The following is a 20589-nucleotide window of genomic DNA, read 5'->3' as shown; positions in this document are numbered from 1 at the left end:
AAAAAAAAAAAAAAAACTAAAAAAAAAAGAAAAAAAAAAGAAAAAAAAAATATTTATTAAAACAAAAAAAAAACAAATAATCGTCTTGTTCTGTTCTATTTTAACTTTTCATTTTTAATAAGAAAATGGCGAAAAATTTACTAGCAATATGTCTGGTGGTTATGGTTGCATCAAGTGTGGTGTATGAAGTGCAAGGAACTTTCTTATTAAAGTTATACGTGAGGAGGATGATTCCCAGACGTTGTATGGACTTTGCGCCTTTTGCTGGCAAGGGTATGTTGATGCTCTTGAGCAACCTTCAAGATGGATGTCCCGCAACTAGAGAGTTCAAGGAATTCTTTTCAAGGTTCAAGTCTTACATAAGCTTTATCATCTCGGCATCGTCCTCAACGAAAAACATTGATACGGAGATAGATGGGAGATGTGAATTACTTGCCAAGGCTATGTCTGCATTGAGTGGTAGTACAAGCAGTAAAACAGTAAGTATTGTCCCAAAACATTAATTCATATGATATATATGAACTAATAATTTTTTTTTTTGGTGTGTTTTTCTTACAAAAATTGTTTCTTATTGACAGTCGTCGGATTTAAAAATCACCATGCTGTCAATGGGAAAGACTCTGGTTGAGCAGAAGAGGCAAGGTTCAACGATAATGTCATTTCAACAAAAGAAAGAATTGGTTAAGGCTTTTGTGGATTGGACTCGACTTGTTATTATATTCGTAAAGAGTGTCGCGGAGCAGAAAGGAAAGTCGATTGATGAATCATCTTATGGTCTTGATGTCGATATTAATTCCAGCATTGGAAGTGGAAGCGATAGTGATGATGATTCATCCGATAGTGAGGGTTTCTCACCTCAAGGTGGAACTCCCACAACTCCCACTCCCAGCACCGAAACTGGATCCTCACCTCAAGGTGAAACTCCCACTCCAACCACTCCCACTCCCACAACTCCCACTCCCAGCACTCCCACTCCCACAACTCCCACTCCCAGCACTCCCACTCCCAGCACTCCCACTCCCACTCCCAGCACTCCCACTCCCACTACTCCCACTCCCACTCCCAGCACCGAAACTGGATCCTCTCCTCAAGGTGAAACTCCCGCTCCAACCACTCCCACTCCCACTCCCACAACTCCCACTCCCACCACTCTCACTCCCAACACTCCCACTCCCACTCCCGCTACTCCCACTTCCACCACTCCCACTCCCACCACTCCTACTCCTTCAACTTCAGACAGTCCGAGTGGAAAAACCTCTGAAAAAGAAAGCGAGAGTTCTAGCGGAGGTGCTTCAACGAAGAAAGAATCCAACAGTCAAAGTACTGGTAGTTCTGGTAACACAGACAAAGACACTACAACTTCGGGCAGTCCAAGTGGAACTCCCACTGGCACCCCTTCTGGTTCGACTCCTACAGATAGTGAAACCTCTGCTCAAGGAAGTGCTACTTCTCAAAAGAAAGAATCCAACAGTGGAGGTGATTCTTCTCAAACGAATGAAGAATCCAACACCGGAGGTGATTCTTCTGAAAAGAAGGAATCCAAAAGCCAAAGCTCATCTACCACCACATCAGTCAAAGAGGTTGAGAGCCAAACATCCTCGGAAGTCATGTCTTTCATTACGAATCTTGAGAAGAAGTATACAGGCAATGTAGAACTCAAAGTCTTTTTCGACAAACTAAAGACTTCCATGTCTGCTTCCTCAAAGATTTCTACCTCAAATGCACAAGAATTCGTCTCTGGGATGAAATCTGCTGCTTCCAAACTAGCAGAGGCCATGATGTTCGTGAGTTCAAGGTTTAGCAAATCCCAAGAGGTGCGTAAAATAATATCATCTTTTCGAATTCTTATATTATGATTTTCTTTGATAAAAATAAAGTCATTTGTGTTTTATATGTTTTGGAATGATAGACCAAGTCCAGCATGGAAACTTCCCAACAAGAAGTGTTGAAGACTCTCAAGGAACTACAAGACATCAACAGCCAAATCGTAAGTGGAAAGAAAGTGACATCAACACAAAAGACAGAGCTTAAGCAGACGATCACCAAGTGGGAACAAGTCACAACCCAATTCGTTGAGACCGCTGCTTCTTCAAAGTCATCTTCATCTTCATCTTCTTCTCATGGCAGTGCAAAGATAGCCCAGACGAACTGAGTTGAAAGCCTTAAGCACCATCAATGAACCCTAAATCAGCAAGAAAGACAGTCTAGTACCGCCAAATATTATATTTTAGTAGCTTACTAGAGATTTTGTTTTCGCTTTTTAAATAATACTAAGATTGGTATAGGCCAGCAATGGCTATAAACCAACGTATGCAAGTAAAAAAAAAAAAAACTCTGTAAAAAAAATTGATAGATTGTAAGCGCTCTGTATTGTTGTTAACATACAGAAGTGATCAGTAAGACCCATCAAAGGGATTTTGAATAATTTTCTTCTTATGATGCATTTAACCAAACTAACTTTACACAGAAACTTGAAATAAACTATATATAATATCTTATGAATCAAATTCATGGTTTATAATAAGGAAATTGAGTTAGATGAGCATTATAAATGTACTAGCAATATTCCTTATTAGGTGACATGTTCCATTCCCCAAAGAAGTCTCTCTTTATCTAACTCTCCATGCCCTGCGACATTTACCTCACATTTGTCGTTCCCAACAAGAGTTTGTCTCTCCAACTCTTACCATTTCCGTCATCAGTATGCTCAAAAGTTCAAAACCCTTAATATACATGGTCCGTACGTGATGTATGACTAATTAGATAAAGTTTCCACTCTTTCTTTCATTGTAGATTACAATGACTACATTATGATGTTTTTGTTTTTTGTTTTTTTGTTTACAAACAGATGCATGTCTACATTTTGAATACATTTAAAAAAAAAAATTATATTTCCAAAACTACTTTCGTTAATATGTAACTACTTTAATATACTATTTGTTTAATTCAGTTTCTGATTTATATATTTTTCTAATATATTTTTCTTTTTAAAAAACTTTCCCTATTGTTTTCTCTGATAACTAGAGCTAGAGAAGAGCAGTGTGCTGCCCTTTGCAACAAGGTTATTCCAGAGACTTCTCTTATTTGATATTTTTAATGCTTCTGAGATTCAACCGTCCGAACCTCTGATCTGTAATCTTTTCGGTACCCGAAATCAACCTTTAATCCATTCCAATTTTTTTCCATTTTTAAATACATCATTGTCCTAAATGGTAACTGAACTTGAGGCATCAAGGAACCAAACCTTTTGTACTACCACTAAGGCACCAACGGTTTGGTTAGTGTAGAGTATATTGGAACCTAAGGCCTTGATACGTAGGATTATAGTAAAGTTGTATAGGCCTTGATAAGTAGGATTATAGTAAATTTACGTGTCTATATATCAGAACCATTTCTTAACCATAAAGATTACTTCAAATATATATCTTACATATATACTACTTACAAATGTATATCTGAAATATTTTAGATCGCAGCACATGAAAATAGTTGTGAGATTACGATAGTATGTCATTATTTAATTTAACTTTGCAATTTAATCTAGTAATGACTATCCTTAATTACGTGCCCCGATGTAATTAATAAGTATTCAAAAGATTCTATCATTTCTACAAAACATATATTGCATTGCTTGGATAGTACTTTAATGTTATAAGTTATGTGTGAGGTAAATTTATTCACTAAATAAAGAATGATATACACTACTGCCACAATTTGCAACACACAGTTTGCCGTCCAAATCGGTTTGGAACATGAAAACAATTAATAGTCTCTTTGGCTATTCTCTCGCGACCGTAAATGAATCCACCAATTTCTCTTACTCAAATTTAGAATTTTTAAGCATTTATATAAGTCGAGTTCTCTCTTAGAAATTAAATCATTCAAGAAAAACCCAAAAAAAAAAACTAAACATAAACTTAAAAAACAAAAAAAAAAATAGAAATCCTTCTAATATTGTTTACCCATCTGATAAGAAAATGGCTAGGTTTCATATAGCGATACGTCTGATGTTGATACTAGTAGCATCAAGTACCATATACGAAGCGCAAGGGACGTTCTTATTAAGGCATTACATGAGGAAGTTTCCTAAAATGTCCCAAGATTTTGAGCCTTTCGCTTACAAGGGTATGCTTAGTTTTGTGGACAACCTTGAGAGTATGTGTCCATTAAAAGGAGAGTACAAGGACTTCTTCTCAAAGCTGAAGGCTTTCATATCCTTTATAAACACCGCAAAAGGGTCGTCTTCGGAGTTCCAGTCTCAAATGAAATCACAATCTGAGGGTCTCTTCAAGGCAATCTCTGCTTTAGGTGTCAAAGGAGGATCATCGGTACGCAAGAATTTATATTTTATTATTGTTCACATGATGAGTGTTAGAGCATGTTAAATATTGTTTGTTGGTTTTGTGATAGGCGGATACGAGCAAATTGATCGAGAGTTTGATGTCAATGGGAAAAACTTTTGCTGAATTTAAGAGGAGCGGTGCAACAACGATGACCAGTGAGCAAAGAAGAGAGCTGGTCATATCTATGTCAAAATGGGCACAAGTGATTGGTCAATTTGTGAAAACCGTTGGCGAGAAGAGTGGTGATGGCGGAAATATTGATCTTTCATCTATTCTTGGCATTGGAGGCTCTGGTGGTGACAATGGAAGTCCAAGCTCTGATACCAGTTTCCCCTCGACCGACGCTGGGACTCCTACCAACAGTGGAAGCTATCCTGACAGCACCGGTGACAGTGGAACCTCAGCTGGTGGACCGAGTGGAAGTACAACTGATTCAGGAGATGGAAGTATGGGTGATACGGGTAGTGGAAGCACTGCTGGTGGCCCAAGTGGAAGTACAACTGATAGTTTAATGGGTGCCGGAGGTGGAGCTGCTGCCGATGGCGAAAACGGTCGAACTGCTGCCGGTGGCGAAAACGGTGGAGCTGCTGCTGGTGACGAAAGCGGTGGAGCTGCTGCCGATGGCGAAAGCCGTGAAGCTGCTGCGGGTGTCGAAAGCGGTGGAGCTGCTGCGGGTGGCGAAAACGGTGGAGCTGCTGCCGATGGCGAAAGCGGTGGAGCTGCTGCCGATGGCGAAAGCGGTGAAGCTGCTGCCAATGGCGAAAGCGGTGGAGCTGCTGCCGATGGCGAAAGCGGTGAAGCTGCTGCTGGTGGATCAACTCAACGTANATATAGCGATACGTCTGATGTTGATACTAGTAGCATCAAGTACCATATACGAAGCGCAAGGGACGTTCTTATTAAGGCATTACATGAGGAAGTTTCCTAAAATGTCCCAAGATTTTGAGCCTTTCGCTTACAAGGGTATGCTTAGTTTTGTGGACAACCTTGAGAGTATGTGTCCATTAAAAGGAGAGTACAAGGACTTCTTCTCAAAGCTGAAGGCTTTCATATCCTTTATAAACACCGCAAAAGGGTCGTCTTCGGAGTTCCAGTCTCAAATGAAATCACAATCTGAGGGTCTCTTCAAGGCAATCTCTGCTTTAGGTGTCAAAGGAGGATCATCGGTACGCAAGAATTTATATTTTATTATTGTTCACATGATGAGTGTTAGAGCATGTTAAATATTGTTTGTTGGTTTTGTGATAGGCGGATACGAGCAAATTGATCGAGAGTTTGATGTCAATGGGAAAAACTTTTGCTGAATTTAAGAGGAGCGGTGCAACAACGATGACCAGTGAGCAAAGAAGAGAGCTGGTCATATCTATGTCAAAATGGGCACAAGTGATTGGTCAATTTGTGAAAACCGTTGGCGAGAAGAGTGGTGATGGCGGAAATATTGATCTTTCATCTATTCTTGGCATTGGAGGCTCTGGTGGTGACAATGGAAGTCCAAGCTCTGATACCAGTTTCCCCTCGACCGACGCTGGGACTCCTACCAACAGTGGAAGCTATCCTGACAGCACCGGTGACAGTGGAACCTCAGCTGGTGGACCGAGTGGAAGTACAACTGATTCAGGAGATGGAAGTATGGGTGATACGGGTAGTGGAAGCACTGCTGGTGGCCCAAGTGGAAGTACAACTGATAGTTTAATGGGTGCCGGAGGTGGAGCTGCTGCCGATGGCGAAAACGGTCGAACTGCTGCCGGTGGCGAAAACGGTGGAGCTGCTGCTGGTGACGAAAGCGGTGGAGCTGCTGCCGATGGCGAAAGCCGTGAAGCTGCTGCGGGTGTCGAAAGCGGTGGAGCTGCTGCGGGTGGCGAAAACGGTGGAGCTGCTGCCGATGGCGAAAGCGGTGGAGCTGCTGCCGATGGCGAAAGCGGTGAAGCTGCTGCTGGTGGATCAACTCAACGTACTGAAAGTGGTGGAGCAAATTCAATGGGTGGCGCAACTCAACGTACTGAAAGTGGTGGAAGCGCTGCTGTCGGTGGTGAGAGTGAAACTGAAAGTTCAATGATTGGTGGAGGTGCCTACATAGATTCTACAGGTGGAAGTCCTGCCAGTAGCCCCTCTGCTGGTGGCCCGAGTGGAAGTACAACTAAAAACTCGATGGAAGGTGTTGCGGGTGGCAGTGTAACTGTTACAAGTTATCAAGCTGCCAACTATCAAAAGACACACTCAAAATCGTCAGGCAAAAGCTCCTTTAGCCATTCTTTAGAGGAGAAAAGCTCTGGAGGTACCAATGCTGACTCGTAGATTCAGACCCGTAGAAGTCAAAAATTTATTAATACTATATTATTTCAATAAAGAGATGGCCCTGCTTAGTACAGCGAGCTGTAGAATGTTTTGTCGTAAGTCTATTAATTACAGACACTCAATACTAGAGAAATTACAAACATGCGTATACTGCATGGATATCAAATTAACTCTCTTTTTTTTTTTTTAATATTTTTGTTGTAAAAAATATTGATACAAGAAATTTTGGTTATCGACATGATACATTGAGTAAAAATTTTGTAAAACCTCGAGCATGAGAAGTTTATTTAATAAACACATTAAATCAAAATTTTGATCCCTATCATCATGTTTTATTCTCTTTTAGTTTTTTTATCCAAAAATTTAATCCTCATTTAGTATCCCCTTGTTAAGATTATTATTTGTGATATAAACTTGACAAGATCTTTTAGAAGAGCCGAAATAGTCAAATAGAACAGGCAAGAGACATACAAAGTAAAATAAATTGTCTATATTCTAATAGTACTATCTTGTTTTATCCCTCTTGTGAATTGTGATTAGTAAAAATATAGAAAACAATACATGTCTTACCAGAAGAGCTGTCAAAATGAAATAACCCATAGCAAATTAAAATAGTTAGAGCAGTTCGTAGAGTTTTGCTTAAAGCAGTTCTTAAAACTAAATTAACCCATGAAACAGAATCGATCGAGGTTATTAATCAGGCGGACAATAATAAATTGTTATGGGAAGAGGCTAAGTCTTTCTATTCGGCTACCCTATATCTATTGCCTGCGGAGTCTCGGGATTCTTCTCCCCGGTGTGAGTTGATGGTTCTTGGAAAGCTTCATATCCTCTTGTAGGTTTGAGCTGGTGGTTTTCTAATAGTGAGGATACCACGCTACTACTGGGAGCACGGAGTCAACGTCGCAGTCCTTCCCCTCTACATTCGGAGTTTCAGGCTTTGATTTGGGCGATGAATTCCCTATTGACGGCGGATGTTGACTGTCAGAGCTTCGAGACGGATTGCGCAAAATTAGTGACGATGGTGCAGTCTCTTGATGAATGACCTGCTTTCTCCAACCTTGTGGACGATTTCAACTTACTCCGACCATCCTTCCCATCCTTCCAGCTGTCAAGGATTCCACAGACATCAAACGTATGGGCAAATTGTCTGGCTTGTTTTTCGAGATCTTTATCTTCTGAGACTTCTTTTGTAAACTCTTATCCCCCGGTTTGTGCAACCAATCTTGGAGTTATTTTCTAGATTAATGTTTGGTTGAATAAAAAAACTAAATTAACCCATGGGAGTCTCTTACTTAGAGTTTTCCTATTAAAATAAAAAAAAAATGAAAAAGTGAAGAAAGAGTCGAGATAAAACCATCTCCAATTGTAGAAATTTTTTAATTTTTTTTTTTACAAAACAATATGTATTAAGTGTTGTATACAATATGGCAAAGTATTGAAGAAAAAAAATTTGACCATTTTCTCCAGTACTATTGTGAGAAATATTCCGGAGAATAAATTTTTATGAATATCCCTCAAAAATATGTTAGGATATCTGATAGTTTATGTATTGCTATTTATGAGTATATCAAGAATTAATAATAATTAATTAAAATAAAATAAAAAATTAGAAATGTGAAATTATTCTTAAATCATAAAAAACATTATTATTTAAAAGAAAACAATAATAATTTTAATATGAAAAAAAACTAAAATTATTAAGATTCACCAAACTGTCTCAGCATCGATTCTGTGAACTTTGTGTTCTCTACGCTATTCCAAGTGTTTTTTTTGTCCCCGCTTGATCTCTGCATTATGCGCTAAGATTTTCTCGTTCGTCTAAAAGCATTGGATTTTTTATGCATATGATTTGGCAGGATTAGAAAACACCAAAAAAAAATGAACAAAATATACATATCCAAAGAAAATCATTAACCACATAAAACATGCAAGATTATTTAAGTCCTAAATACATGAAACATGTGATCATATGAATGACTAATGAGACTTTTTGTTTTTACATATACATGACAAGAATCAAGGTTGGCCCAAGTTTATTGGATGCCTAAAACAAAAATAGTTTTATTCACCATTAAACATAAAAAGAAATTATATGAAACACGTATTTGCCAAGTTTAAACTCGGCAAACTTCGGAAATAAATGAAAGTGTTGACCACTGCACCACAAAAACTTTTCAAAAATGATCCCGTAAGTTCCATTATCTTAGTTGCTGCCTAAAGCCTTTGCTTTACCAACGTTAGCTACGGGACAGGCCAAAGAAAAATGCATGATTTGCATCCACATTTACATTCTTTTATAAAAGTCTAAACCTCAAAACGATTTGGATTTAATTTACAGTTAAAAATATTTTCTAATTAATCATAAATAATATTATTTTAGAGTTTATTATTTATATATGTACTATCTAACCATCCATATCCAGTCCCTTTAAAGTTTCACCGTTGACCTTGAAATCCAAATTTGAACTTGAAGTTGAGCTCGAAATCAAACTTGAGCTCGAACTAGAGTTAGAACTCTTCTTCATGTGATACCCATTTCCGGTTGAAATCTCGATTGAAAATTGTTTCTCACTCTCTGTTGCAACTTTCACAAATTGAGACATAACTTGTTCCCATTTCAACACTATCTCCTTGATTGCTTCTTGTTGTGATAGTGTAAGCGTGAACAAACCACCGCTCGTAGTTTGTTTTTCAGATATGGCTTTGGTCATAACTGATTGCAAGATGTTTAGAGTCTTCATCACTTCTTGTTGATATCCTTGTAGTGTTGTTTTCATCTGTTTAATAAATAAATTAAAGTTTCATTTTTCACTTTCTAATTTCTATAATTTTTTATGAGTATTGTATTTAATTAACTCACCTGTCCTGACCCACTTTTCTTGGCTTGCAAGACAGCCATAGCATCTGAGAGTTTTGTGGCCATATTTACCATTTCAGACATGTAAGAGCTTGAGTCTTTTGCTTTTAATGTTGAAGAGACTGGACACAAGTATTTCATGTAATCTTTAAGTTTCTGAAAGAAACTTTGGTACTCTTGGGTACCTGGAGATTTCTTCTCAAGGTTTGATATGAAATTTGTAACCTCTTTAGAAGTATTGGTCTCGATATCTGTCCTTAGTTCTTGTTTTGTTGTGGAATTTACGCCATGTTCTATTGTTTGATTATTCATAAAGTTATTATTGCTTCCTCCATCATTATTTTCTTTATTCTCCTCTTCTACGCCATTCACTGAATCTCCATTACTACTTTCTTGAGCTTCAATTGTCTTGTTTTTCATAGAATCTCCACTCATATCTACTTTATCTCCTTTAGATTCCTTTGATTTAACGCTTGTTTCATTTATGTTACCATTTTTAGAATCTTCTTTCACTCCATTGGCTTCAACTATCTTACCATCTGCCGTCAAATTTGTAGCTCCATTTAAATTTTCTGTCGCACTATCCTTAGATTTTTCCTCCATTGAATTGTCTTTACCTCCAATTATTCCAGTTGTTTTATCATCATTAGAACTTTCTTCCATAGTTACTTCTTTACCTCCATTAATTTCATCGGACTTACCTTCTTTGAAACCTTTATTTGTAGAGTCTTCTTGACCTTTATGCACTTTATTTATATTACCATCTTTAGAATTTTCTTCTACTGAAACATTTTTACCTCCATTGGTTTCAGCTCTCTTAGCGTCTTCAGAATTTTCTTTTATGAAATTTTTTTTATCTCCACTTGTTTCAGCTCTCAAAGCTATGTTATTATCATTGGTTTCATTTACGTTACCATTTTCAGAATCTTCTTTAACATCATTGGTATGAACTATCTTACTATCTTCAGATGTATTTTCCGTCGAATTTGTACCTCCATCTTTAGATTTTTCCTCCATTGAATCTTCTTTACCTCCATTTGCTTTAACTTTTTTATCATCTTTAGAACCTTCTTCCATATTTACTTCTTTACCTCCATTAGTTTCATTTGTCTTATAGTCTTCTTGACTTTTATCATCTGTATGATTAGCTTTAAAAGTTTTTTCCATTGAAACATCTTTACCTCCATTGGTTTCCACTGTTCTACCACCTTTAGAACTTTCGTATGTAGAATTTGTACCTCTACTTATTTCAACTATGTTATCATCTTTCAAATCTTTTTTGTTTCCATTGATGTTCGTTGTCTTATCATCTACAGAACCTTCTTCTCTGTGATTTTTGCCTCCACTTGTCTCAACTAACATTCCATTTTTAGAATCTTTATTCATGGAATCTTCTTTACCTTCATTGATTTCAGTTGTATTACCATCTTTAGAACCTCTTTCATTAAAATCTCTTTTAGCTTTGTTATGTTCATTCTTCTTATGAGCTTTGGAATTTTCTTCCTTACCTCTAATGCTGTCTTTGGATCCTTCTTTTAAAGAACTTTCTTTACCTCCTTTGATTTCAACTTTCTTACCATCATTGGAAACTTCTTCTATGGAATTGTTCTTATTTTGATAAGATTCAATTCTTTTACCATCTCTGGACTCTTTATTTTCTTCTCTAACCTCTATACTCGTACCATTTACTAAATCTCTGTTAGTTTCTTTAGTTTTTCCCTTTGATTTTTCAATATTTGTGTGACCCTCATCAATTTGTTTTTGCTTCATTAAGGCTTCATCATTTTCTTTAGACGCATCATCACTAGACTCATTTTGATATTTCTTCTCACTGATATTTGATTCCTTATTGGCTTCTTGAACCCCTTCATGTTTTTTCATCGAGAAAGCTCTACTATCTTCTTGCTTTTTTTGTGATTTTTTATTTTCTATCTTTTTGTCTAATGCCTTGTTATCTTCGATGATCTTTCCAGATTTTTTTTTAAAATGTTCATTTTTTTCTTTACCGACTTTGTCTTCATTATCTTCTTTACTATTTCCTTTCTTATATTCCAAAGATTCTTCACCCTTTACTTGATCATCTGCTTGCATTTCTTTCTTAGCATTCTTATTATCTCTTTGAGTTGTTGCTTCCATTTCTTTCTCATATTTTTCTGATTTACCATGTTTAGACACTTTGTTATCTTCTTTCGTCTTCTTTTTATTCTTTTCAGAATCTTTGTTACTAACTTGAATCCCAACTTTCTTTTCTTGTCCATGATTTTTCTTTTGTTTTTCTGTTTCTCTTGACTCGAAATTCTTAGATTCTTTCTTGTCTTTATTTTCTTTCATCGAGTATTCTGTATTTGACTGAAATCCTCCTTGCTTTGAGTTTCCAATGTGTTTTTTACTGTGTTTTGATTTATTGTCTTGAGACTCTTCCTTCTTTTCTTCATTTTCTTCTCGTTCCTTATTTTTTGCTTCAAATATTGTTTTCTTCTTTCTATCTTTCTCATTTTTTTTCGTAATTTTGTTGTTAGACTCTTTCTTATCTTGTTCCTTTTCCTTCTGTTGGTTGTGTATGGAATTTTTCTTTTCTTTTTTCTTTGATTCACTGTTTTTATCACCTGTCGTTACGCTTTTATCTTCGATATTTTTATTTTCTTTCTTCTTTTTCTTAATATCTTCATTCTTCAATGATTTACCGTCTTGAGACTTCTTCTTCTCTCTCTTATCTTCTAGTTTTTTCTTTGATTTTTTTTCTTCATGCTCATTCGTTTCTTTTTTCTTTTCTTCGTTTTTCTTCATATTGTGATCCTTAAACTCTTTCTTCTCTTTTATCATTGATTTCTTCTCTTCATATTCATTCTTTTCCTTTTTATTTGCTTCATGTTTCTCTTTTAAGGTATTTTCATATTTGTTGTTCTCTTTCTCCTTTTTCTTTAATTTATGGTTTTCTGATTCTTTCTTCTCTTTCTTTTCGACTTCATTTTTATTAGCTTTACGATCTTTGAATTCTTTCTTCTCTTGTTTTTCTTCTATCTTTTCCTTAGATTTACGGTTTTTGGAGTCTTTCTTCTCTTTGTTCTTATGTTCAAAATTTATCTTCTTGTTTTTATCTTCTTCTTTTCTCTTTGGCTTGTAATCTTTTGAATTTGTTTTCTTCTGTGTATTCTCCTCTTTTATCTTTGATCTATTGTTCATGTTTTCCTTCTTCTCTTTTTTGTCCCATTCTTTCTTCTCTTTATTCTTTGATTTAACATCACCAAACTCTCCCTTCTCTTTAATATCTTCGTTTTGTTTCTTCAATATATTGCTTTCAAAATCTTGCTTCTCTTTTTTATTTTCCTCTTTTTTCTTGTAATCTTTCGAATTAGTATTCTCTGTTTTACTTTCGTCTTTTATCTTCAATTTGTTATCTTCATATCCTTTCTTCTCTTTATTCTTTAATATATTATCTCCAGACTCCTTCTTTTCCTTTTTATCTTTTTTTTGTTTCTTCAAAATACTCTTTCTAGACTTTTCATTCTCATGATTATTTTTTCTTTTTTCCTTTGACTTTACATCAGTTGTATCTTTTTTCTCTTCTTTCTTTATATCTTTCTTTTTTTCTTTCTTGTGTTTCGTTGACTCTCCGCTTCTTTTTTTAACATCTATATCTATGTCATTACTAGAACCTTTATCTTCTTTTGTATTCTTTTTTGGCCTTGCATCTTCAGAACTGAAATCCTTTACTTTTGTTGAACCTATGTCATTTCTTTGAGCTTGCTCTTGCTTTTTCTTCACAAAATTTTCTTTATTTGTTTTTGCCTCCACTGATTTATCATCCTTTAAATTTTTACTATCTTTTTTATTATCTATCTTTGTATGCACTCTAGTATTTTCTTGAGCACTTTCTTGTTTTTCTTTATTTGCCTTTTTTTTGCCTGATTGATAGTTCTTTGACTCTTTCTTTTCTTCTTTGTTATCTTCTGTACTAAGGCCTCCACTACTACTTCCTTGACTCTTTTCTCGGTTTTCTTTCATGGAAATTTCTTTATTTTCCTTAGCTTTTACTAATTTTGCATCTTTAGATTCTTTCCTTTCTCCAGTTTCTACCGTCTTGGATTCTTTGTTGTTTCCGTGAACAAAATCTTCTCTATTATTTTTCTTATTTTCATTAGTCTTTATTGACTTATTTTTACTAGACTCCTTTTTCTTTCCCTTAATTTCTACTGACTTATCATTGTTAGCTTCTTTCTTATCTCTCTTATTTCTTTGAGCTTCTTCTTGATTTTCTTTAATAGAACTTCTCAAATTTTCCTTATCCGCAACAGACTTATCATCCATTAAATCAGTTTGACTTACTTGGGTCTCCAAGTTCTTATTATTCAGTGAACCTTCGTTTGTCCCTTGTCCCTCTTCTCCCTTCTCCTTCCTAGAACCTCCATTATTTTTGTTTAACTCAGCCTCCAACTTAGCGTCATCTTTACTCTCTATATTGTTGCCATTAGTTGAGTCTCCAACATGTACTTTATTCTCCTTGTTAGAATATGCATTTCCACTTTTATTCTCCATTATCTTACCATTCATGGAAATATCATGACCTCCTTGCCTATGTTCATCTTTTTCTTCCTTAGATGTTTCATTATTTGTCTTTGCCTCTATTGGTCGATCGTCCATTGATTCTTTCTTATGTTCTTTGTTTTCTAAGTTCTCATTTTTCATTGATCCTTCATTGTTTCCTTGATTCTCTTCCCTTTGGTTTTTTGTATAGTCTTCGTTTTTCATAACCTCTACCGATTTATCATATTTTTTCTCCCCATCAGCTCCTAGGTTCTTATCTTTTGTTGAAAGTCCAGCATTTCCTTGATCCTCTTGATAGCTCTCATCTGTACCATTAGAATTTACCTCTGATTTAACATTTTTATTGTCATTCGAAATTGTACCCTTTGTTAAGTCTCCAATACTTTCTCCTTGAACATTTGTTCCCTTCTCTTTGTTCAAATTTTTATTTTTATCTTTGGTTGTTTCTTTGTTCATATAGATTTCATGACTTCTTTGAGTCTCTTCTTGTTTTTCTTCCATAGAAATTTCATGACTTCTTTGAGTCTCTTCTCGCTTTTCTTCAATAGAAATTTCATTAGTTGTGTTCTTCTTTGTTGATCCATTTCCCTTTAGAATTTTATTACCTACGTTGTTTTCTAAGTTCTTATCCTTCTCTAATTCTCCATTGTTTTCTTGAGTCTCTTCAATCTTTTGATCTTCATCATTTGTTGTAGCATTTACCATTTTATTATCTTTAGCCTCTTCCCTACTTCCTTTGTTCTCCAAATTCATATCCATTGTTGAACCTCCATTGTTTTTTTGAGCTTCTTCCAAATTTTCTGTCACGGAACTTCCATCATTTTTAGCATGTACCTCAGACTTGACATCTTCTTTAGTTTCCAAATTCTTATCATTGGTCGAGTCACCCAAATTTTCACCTTGTCCCTCTATTTCCTTCTCAATATTAGATTTTACATTTTCACCTTTAATGTCTTTTGTTTCGTCATTCTTAGAAACAAGATTACCTTCTTTAACATCTTCTCCCTTATTTCCTTCTTGAGTCTCCATTGATACATCGCCTCCATAACTTCTTTTAATGCCATATGCTTTTTCTTGAGTGGATTCTGAATCTTCTCCATTGGTCTCCACCATGTTACTATCCATTGAAACATTGTTGTGCTCAGAAGTATTTCTTTCATGCACCGCAGCCTCAGTTGAACCTTTTGATTTAACTTCTACAATAATCTTCACGATTCGGGTAATCGTTTGTTCCCATTCAGTTATCGAGTTTTCTACCGCATTCTTTTGTTCCACCGAAAGAGACATTGAATCATCGTCACCTTTTATATGTTTCTCTATAATAACTCTACCAATTGCAGCATGTAATTCAGTGAGGGATTTCATCACTTCAAATATCTCCTTTCTTACACTTGAACTCAACTAGAATATTCACAAAAGAAAAATATTGATTAGTTCCATATGTTCTCAAGCCATAACTTTGTCATTAGCTTCATTGTCTAAGGACATATGATGAGACTAGACCTTTAATTGTTTAAAATGCATAATTTGTTTTTGTTTACGTTAGAATAGATTTTCATAGATTTGAAAATATAATATTAATTTAGCAAAAGAAAAAAGCTTATAAAAACAGAAAATCAATCAAAAAAATCATCTATTTGAGTTATTCTAAAGGATGAGTATTTTAGTTCACGATAACTTACCAGTCCTCTCCCAAGCATAAACATCGTTTGCAAGAGATTTTCGGATTTTGATTTTAGATCAAACTTGAATGTATCGGATTCATTGTTCTCGATCATCGGCGTAATAGATGATTCCAACTTCAAGAGATCCTTTAACTTCTCAAAGAATGATCTTAGTTGTTCTCTTATAGGACAATTGTTTTCCAATTTCAATACAAACCCAAGAGCTCTATTCGAGATGTATGGCTCTATATCTTTAACCGTGTTTGGAGGAGCGACGACCATCTCGTGTGCTAAAACTACATTGAGACTTAAATTTGTTACAACAATGCAACAAAGAAACAACAACAAAACTTTTCTCATGGTTGATGATGATATGATTATGGAAAGTTTCCTTCTTGATCTATTATATATATAAACTGGAAAAAAATATGTGACAGCACTAAGTTTGGAATTATGAAATCAATGACTTAGAGACTTTGATGGACTCATCTTTGAATAAAAATAGCAAACCAAGCTTATTAGTGGTTTTTGATTTTCTGAACAATCATGTGGATTTGGAGAACTTGAGAATAAAAAATAATTTGTAAAACTTACAATGACAGATGTGAAAAATAATAATAATAATAATAATAATAATAATAATAATAATAATAATAATAATAATAAAAATATGCAATGATGTGGTTTAAATGAGGATGATGTTGTTAATCATTTTATTGTAATAAGTTAAATATTTTCCCCTAACATGCTATATTCTATGTAACATATATATGTTTATTTTGATACGAACGATTTAGGTTAAAATTCAGAATTTCAAATTTGTGGTTTATATATCTTTGATAAATAAGAAATTCATCTAAAAAATCACTTGATCCTAATTATATAAATAAACTAGATAAGGGTCCGCACAATGTGCGGATTTTAATTGTTAAAAAAAATAAATCTTAAACCCTAAACAATTTTTTTAAAATATTAAAAAAATATATTTCCTGAAGTAAATATATTAATAATTTTAATTAGAGAAAAAATCATATTTGTATTTACCTTCATACACTTATTTATATTTTTATATTTTAAATATATTATAACAATTATTACAATAATCTAAAGCTAAATTATACTCCGCCAAAACTTTTACCAAATACTCATCATTACAAATATTATTATTGAAAATTTTCAAGAACATTTCACAACTTATTACCAAATATTTTACATGCAAATAATTCATCAAAACAACATATAATTAATAACCACGTACAATTTTATTGTATGTTTTACCATTAAAAATACGCTCTTACACCTAAAATTATTTTATTCTTAAAGTATGCTCTTTATCACCACTTAAAATGTCTTTTAAACAAATTCAACAAATTTTATGTTACTTTACTTTCATTTTGGCATAATTATAGTTCTTATAATTAGTAAAATTGTTTTTTGACATAATTTTTTTAACCATGATTTTTTTTACTCCAAAGATATTTTGGATGAACAACTGGTGAAAATTATTAACTCGAGTACAATAATTTTATGACCAACCCAATAAATATTTTTTTATTGAGAAAGTGAAAGAAATGTAATATAACATAATATTTGCTCCAAAAAAAAAGGTAATATAACATAACAAAAATAAAAATTTGAAAATTGTAATCATGATGGTATATATAAGTCTTAAATAATTCAGACATACAAAATAAAAACTTCATAAAAAATCCAAAACATGACATATGTCAGATCAGATTGGTGCTAATGGAGTTGTTTGTCAGCACTTTGAGACGGACAGCGCCAAATTAGTTACGATGATTCAATCTCCTGAAGATTGTACGACTTTCTCTAATATCCTTGACGATTTCCACCTGCTTCGGGCCGCCTTTCCTCTCTTCTCCCTGTCCAAGATTTCTCGTTCATCGAATTTGAGAGCGAATTGTTTTCTCGGTCGTCTAGATCTTTAAGTTCATCTATTTCGTTTGTAAACTCTTTCCCTCCGACTTGGGTCACCAATTATGGAGTACTTTTCTAATTAATGTTTGGTTAACAAACAAAAAAATATATATATATATGACATATGTCATAATCACGTTAAAGGATCCATGACCTTGTCTCAAATATTCTCGAATCGTAAGTTCTCAGCTTATTTCTACCCGATTCAAAAGTTCTCATATATTTCTCTATATACTTGAGTTTAAACGGTTTACGAACCAAATCCGATAAAAATCCACATAAATCCGGTTTGAAACCAATTTTAAAACGGTTTACCGTTCTAACTTCCCAAATTTCAAAATCGCTTCTCAATTACTTTATCAAGTAGCTTTTGTTTCAGTACCGGAATCATTGACATTATCCATAAGAGAAAACTCTAGATTTTGACCAGAAACATCAACAATCGACTAATCTTCGAAACTTATAACGCTACTAACTGTAGAATCACTTTTGGAACCTCCATCAGTGTCTCTATACTCGATTAATTTAGCATGCTTTATATACTTTGATTTCATATCATTGCATATGATAGCTTACATTGAAAAACCTGCACGAATCAAAGACCCACAATAGATAAGCAAAATTATATCAGAAAAAAATCAAAGATCAAAGCTTTCGATATAAACATGTCAATTTATGTAGATATAATGTTATTTTCTTAATTAGCTGTTCTATTACGTTTCAAAAATATTAATTCTTTTGACATAACTTATGTTATTCTATTTAGATTTGTTATTCCCTATTTATTGATTAATAATATACATGTTTAATGAATTCTTTTTTTGTTTATACATGTCAAAATCTAATTAAGAAAACATGTATAATATAATTAGTGTACAATGAAAAATATATTAGTTCAGTAATTTTCCTTATTGATTTAGAAATTTTTTTTAGATATAAAAAACATGTAAATTTTATGTAGATTTAATGCTATTATCTTAATTAGCTGTTTTGAAAACTATTAATTTTTGGCACATGTCAACATCTTATCAGTATATTTGACACATGTCATGATCCTATTAATGGCTAACTTTGAAAACACAATTTTATGTAATAAGATTTTATAATTAGTAATTCTCTTTTATTTCTTGATTTTTTAAAAAGATTTTTCTTTTACGGTTGGAAATTTGTGTAAAATTGACACTTGTCACAATCTGGTGAGTTAGTAACTTATAAAATTGACACGTTTAACGATCTGGTGAGTTAGTAAAATTTTTTGTTTTAAAATTAGAAATTTGTATAAAATTGATACTTGTCACGATCTGGTAAATTAGTAACTTTTAAAATTAACACGTGTCACGGTAAGTTAGTAAGTTTTGAAACTATATATTATATAATAAAATTCGGGAAAAAAAATAAAATAATATTAGACAAAATAATCTAAAAAAAAACACTATTCATTGACACTATTACTTTTCTCTCTATTTTAGTTTCTTTTCAGGTAAACCGTAGACCCGACCGGTTTTTGGCCAACCCGAAATGATCCAACACATTGTCTGAAAGAGAAGAAACAAAAGATCCAAAAGGTTATGGCTTTGTCTTTGGTCTCCTCTGTTTCTTATATACAACCCTCAAACCAGTTCCATTGTTTCTCTCTAAGAAAAGGTTAGTCTTTTTTCTCTTTGTTGTGTTGTGTAAACTATTTTGCCCAATTCACCATTAACATTGGAGTTCATGTGTTTGCCTTTTGAAATCTTGATTTGAGTTTTAATTTCATCTGGGTTTTGTAGATAATCGCATAAAATTGAGTAATTTTTAGTGAGTTCTTGTCAAGTTTCTTGATTGTGTTTTGTTTCTTACTTGAGCTATGTTGAGAATGCAGAAAAATCAGAACTTGATAGATTACTATTGTGGAGCTCTCATCAGAAAAATCATAAACTGATTAGTAAAAGAACGTTTTCTCAGAGATTTGCTGTGAAAATGTCTGCTTCCACTACTGTGCCTATGAATCTTGGCCGAGCAAAGAAGGTTTGGATATGGACCGAGTGCAAAGAAGTGATGACAGTTGCGGTGGAGCGAGGATGGAACACGTTTATATTCTCATCAGACAATCGAAATCTATCCGATGACTGGTCATGTAACAATGCAGAACTATGTTTTCCTACATGCATATTTGGTTTTAGAGCTATGTTTCATGAGTTTTGAAGTTATGCTCAACGGGTTTTGCAGCGGTTGCGTTGATGGATACATTGTTTATTGAAGATAAGGGAGTTACTGATGGTAGTGGAAACGTTGTAGCTTCGGTCTTTGAGGTATCAACACCTGAGGAGCTACAGAAGCTCAAGATTGAAACTGAGGAGAGAGAGAATATTGTTCTTGATTTCTTAGACTGGAAGGTATAACTTTCTTGGCTTTGATTGAACTCATATGAATGACCTGGTTAGTAACAATGGAAGTTTCATTTTGGCAGTCGATCCCGGCGGAGAATCTAGTGGCGGCTCTTCAAGGAAGTGTGAAAACAGTGTTTGCCATTTCAAATACTTCTTCAGAGGCGACTCTATTCCTCGAGGTTGGTTTCAGTTTACTGATGTTGAATTCAACGTTTTCACTTTCTTTCAATATAGTTTTACTCTTGTGTTACGCTTGGCTCTAGGCTTTAGAGCACGGTCTTGGCGGGGTCATTCTTAAGTCCGAGGATGTTAAAGCTGTTCTTGATTTAAAGGTTAGTATCTACTACATCATAAGTATATAGCTCCTTTCTTGTTGTTATAACTGATGCTTTGAAAAAATGTATTAGGAATATTTTGACAAGAGAAATGAGGAAAGTGATACATTAAGTTTGAAGGAAGCTACTATAACTCGGGTTCAAATGGTTGGTATGGGAGACCGAGTCTGTGTTGATCTTTGCAGCCTCATGAGACCCGGTGAAGGTCTTCTTGTATGTTGTTTACCTGTATATACTCTT

The 20589-nt window shown here is 34.2% G+C and overlaps 4 protein-coding genes across 8 annotated transcripts in view; 3 read left to right on the top strand and 1 right to left on the bottom strand.

Annotated features, from left to right (window-relative positions):
- Positions 19-2425, top strand: LOC104790518 (cell wall protein DAN4-like). The gene is made up of 3 exons (XM_010516294.2): positions 19-479; positions 579-1814; positions 1910-2425. The coding sequence occupies exons 1-3, from the start codon at positions 126-128 to the stop codon at positions 2150-2152; spliced, it is 1833 nt and encodes a 610-aa protein (XP_010514596.1). The 5' UTR covers positions 19-125; the 3' UTR covers positions 2153-2425.
- LOC104790517 (uncharacterized transmembrane protein DDB_G0289901-like) lies at positions 3892-6907 on the top strand. Of its 2 annotated transcripts, XM_010516292.2 has the most exons (3): positions 3892-4328; positions 4411-5161; positions 6289-6907. In XM_010516292.2, exons 1-3 carry the CDS (start codon positions 3978-3980, stop codon positions 6636-6638), a joined length of 1452 nt encoding a protein of 483 aa, XP_010514594.1. In that variant the 5' UTR covers positions 3892-3977; the 3' UTR covers positions 6639-6907. The 2 variants fall into 2 exon arrangements, with proteins under 2 accessions (XP_010514594.1, XP_010514595.1); XM_010516293.2 differs by lacking the exons at positions 3892-4328; positions 4411-5161 and adding an exon at positions 5181-5509 and having other exon boundaries at positions 5592-6906.
- LOC104698740 (biorientation of chromosomes in cell division protein 1-like 1) lies at positions 8879-16279 on the bottom strand. Its single transcript, XM_010414143.1, has 4 exons — positions 15726-16279; positions 12617-15444; positions 9502-12205; positions 8879-9418 (listed from the first exon to the last, which is right to left on the bottom strand). The coding sequence occupies exons 1-4, from the start codon at positions 16065-16067 to the stop codon at positions 9047-9049; spliced, it is 6246 nt and encodes a 2081-aa protein (XP_010412445.1). The 5' UTR covers positions 16068-16279; the 3' UTR covers positions 8879-9046.
- Positions 19128-20589, top strand: part of LOC104790516 (3-dehydroquinate synthase homolog) — an 8163-nt gene continuing 6701 nt past the window's right edge. For 2 of the 4 annotated variants that reach the window (XM_019246677.1, XM_019246676.1), the window contains exons 1-6: positions 19128-19289; positions 19507-19761; positions 19854-20020; positions 20095-20193; positions 20278-20346; positions 20422-20496. In XM_019246677.1, the coding sequence (XP_019102222.1) occupies positions 19214-19289; positions 19507-19761; positions 19854-20020; positions 20095-20193; positions 20278-20346; positions 20422-20496 (741 nt within the window). In that variant the 5' untranslated portion in view covers positions 19128-19213. Of the gene's footprint in view, positions 19290-19506; positions 19762-19853; positions 20021-20094; positions 20194-20277; positions 20347-20421; positions 20497-20589 lie in introns of those variants that run through there. The other 2 variants (XM_010516290.2, XM_010516291.2) reach the window with 2 other exon arrangements.

Source organism: Camelina sativa, chromosome 6 (genome assembly GCF_000633955.1).
Source record: "Camelina sativa cultivar DH55 chromosome 6, Cs, whole genome shotgun sequence".
Lineage (NCBI taxonomy): Eukaryota > Viridiplantae > Streptophyta > Magnoliopsida > Brassicales > Brassicaceae > Camelina > Camelina sativa.
The sequence above is the reverse complement of the archived record's forward strand: the minus strand, read 5'-3'. Positions and strand labels throughout refer to the sequence as shown.

What these genes read in the sequence shown, in the direction of transcription:
- LOC104790517 (XM_010516292.2), top strand. Translation starts at nt 3,978, where the DNA reads ATGGCTAGGTTTCATATAGCGATACGTCTGATGTTGATACTAGTAGCA. An exon ending in GTGTCAAAGGAGGATCATCG is followed by an intron (nt 4,329 to 4,410) that starts GTACGCAAGAAT and finishes GTTTTGTGATAG; the next exon opens with GCGGATACGAGCAAATTGAT.
- LOC104790518 (XM_010516294.2), top strand. Translation starts at nt 126, where the DNA reads ATGGCGAAAAATTTACTAGCAATATGTCTGGTGGTTATGGTTGCATCA. An exon ending in GTAGTACAAGCAGTAAAACA is followed by an intron (nt 480 to 578) that starts GTAAGTATTGTC and finishes TCTTATTGACAG; the next exon opens with TCGTCGGATTTAAAAATCAC. An exon ending in GGTTTAGCAAATCCCAAGAG is followed by an intron (nt 1,815 to 1,909) that starts GTGCGTAAAATA and finishes TTGGAATGATAG; the next exon opens with ACCAAGTCCAGCATGGAAAC.
- LOC104698740 (XM_010414143.1), bottom strand. Translation starts at nt 16,067, where the DNA reads ATGAGAAAAGTTTTGTTGTTGTTTCTTTGTTGCATTGTTGTAACAAAT. An exon ending in TTATGCTTGGGAGAGGACTG is followed by an intron (nt 15,445 to 15,725) that starts GTAAGTTATCGT and finishes TGAATATTCTAG; the next exon opens with TTGAGTTCAAGTGTAAGAAA. An exon ending in AGAAAAGTGGGTCAGGACAG is followed by an intron (nt 9,419 to 9,501) that starts GTGAGTTAATTA and finishes TTTATTAAACAG; the next exon opens with ATGAAAACAACACTACAAGG.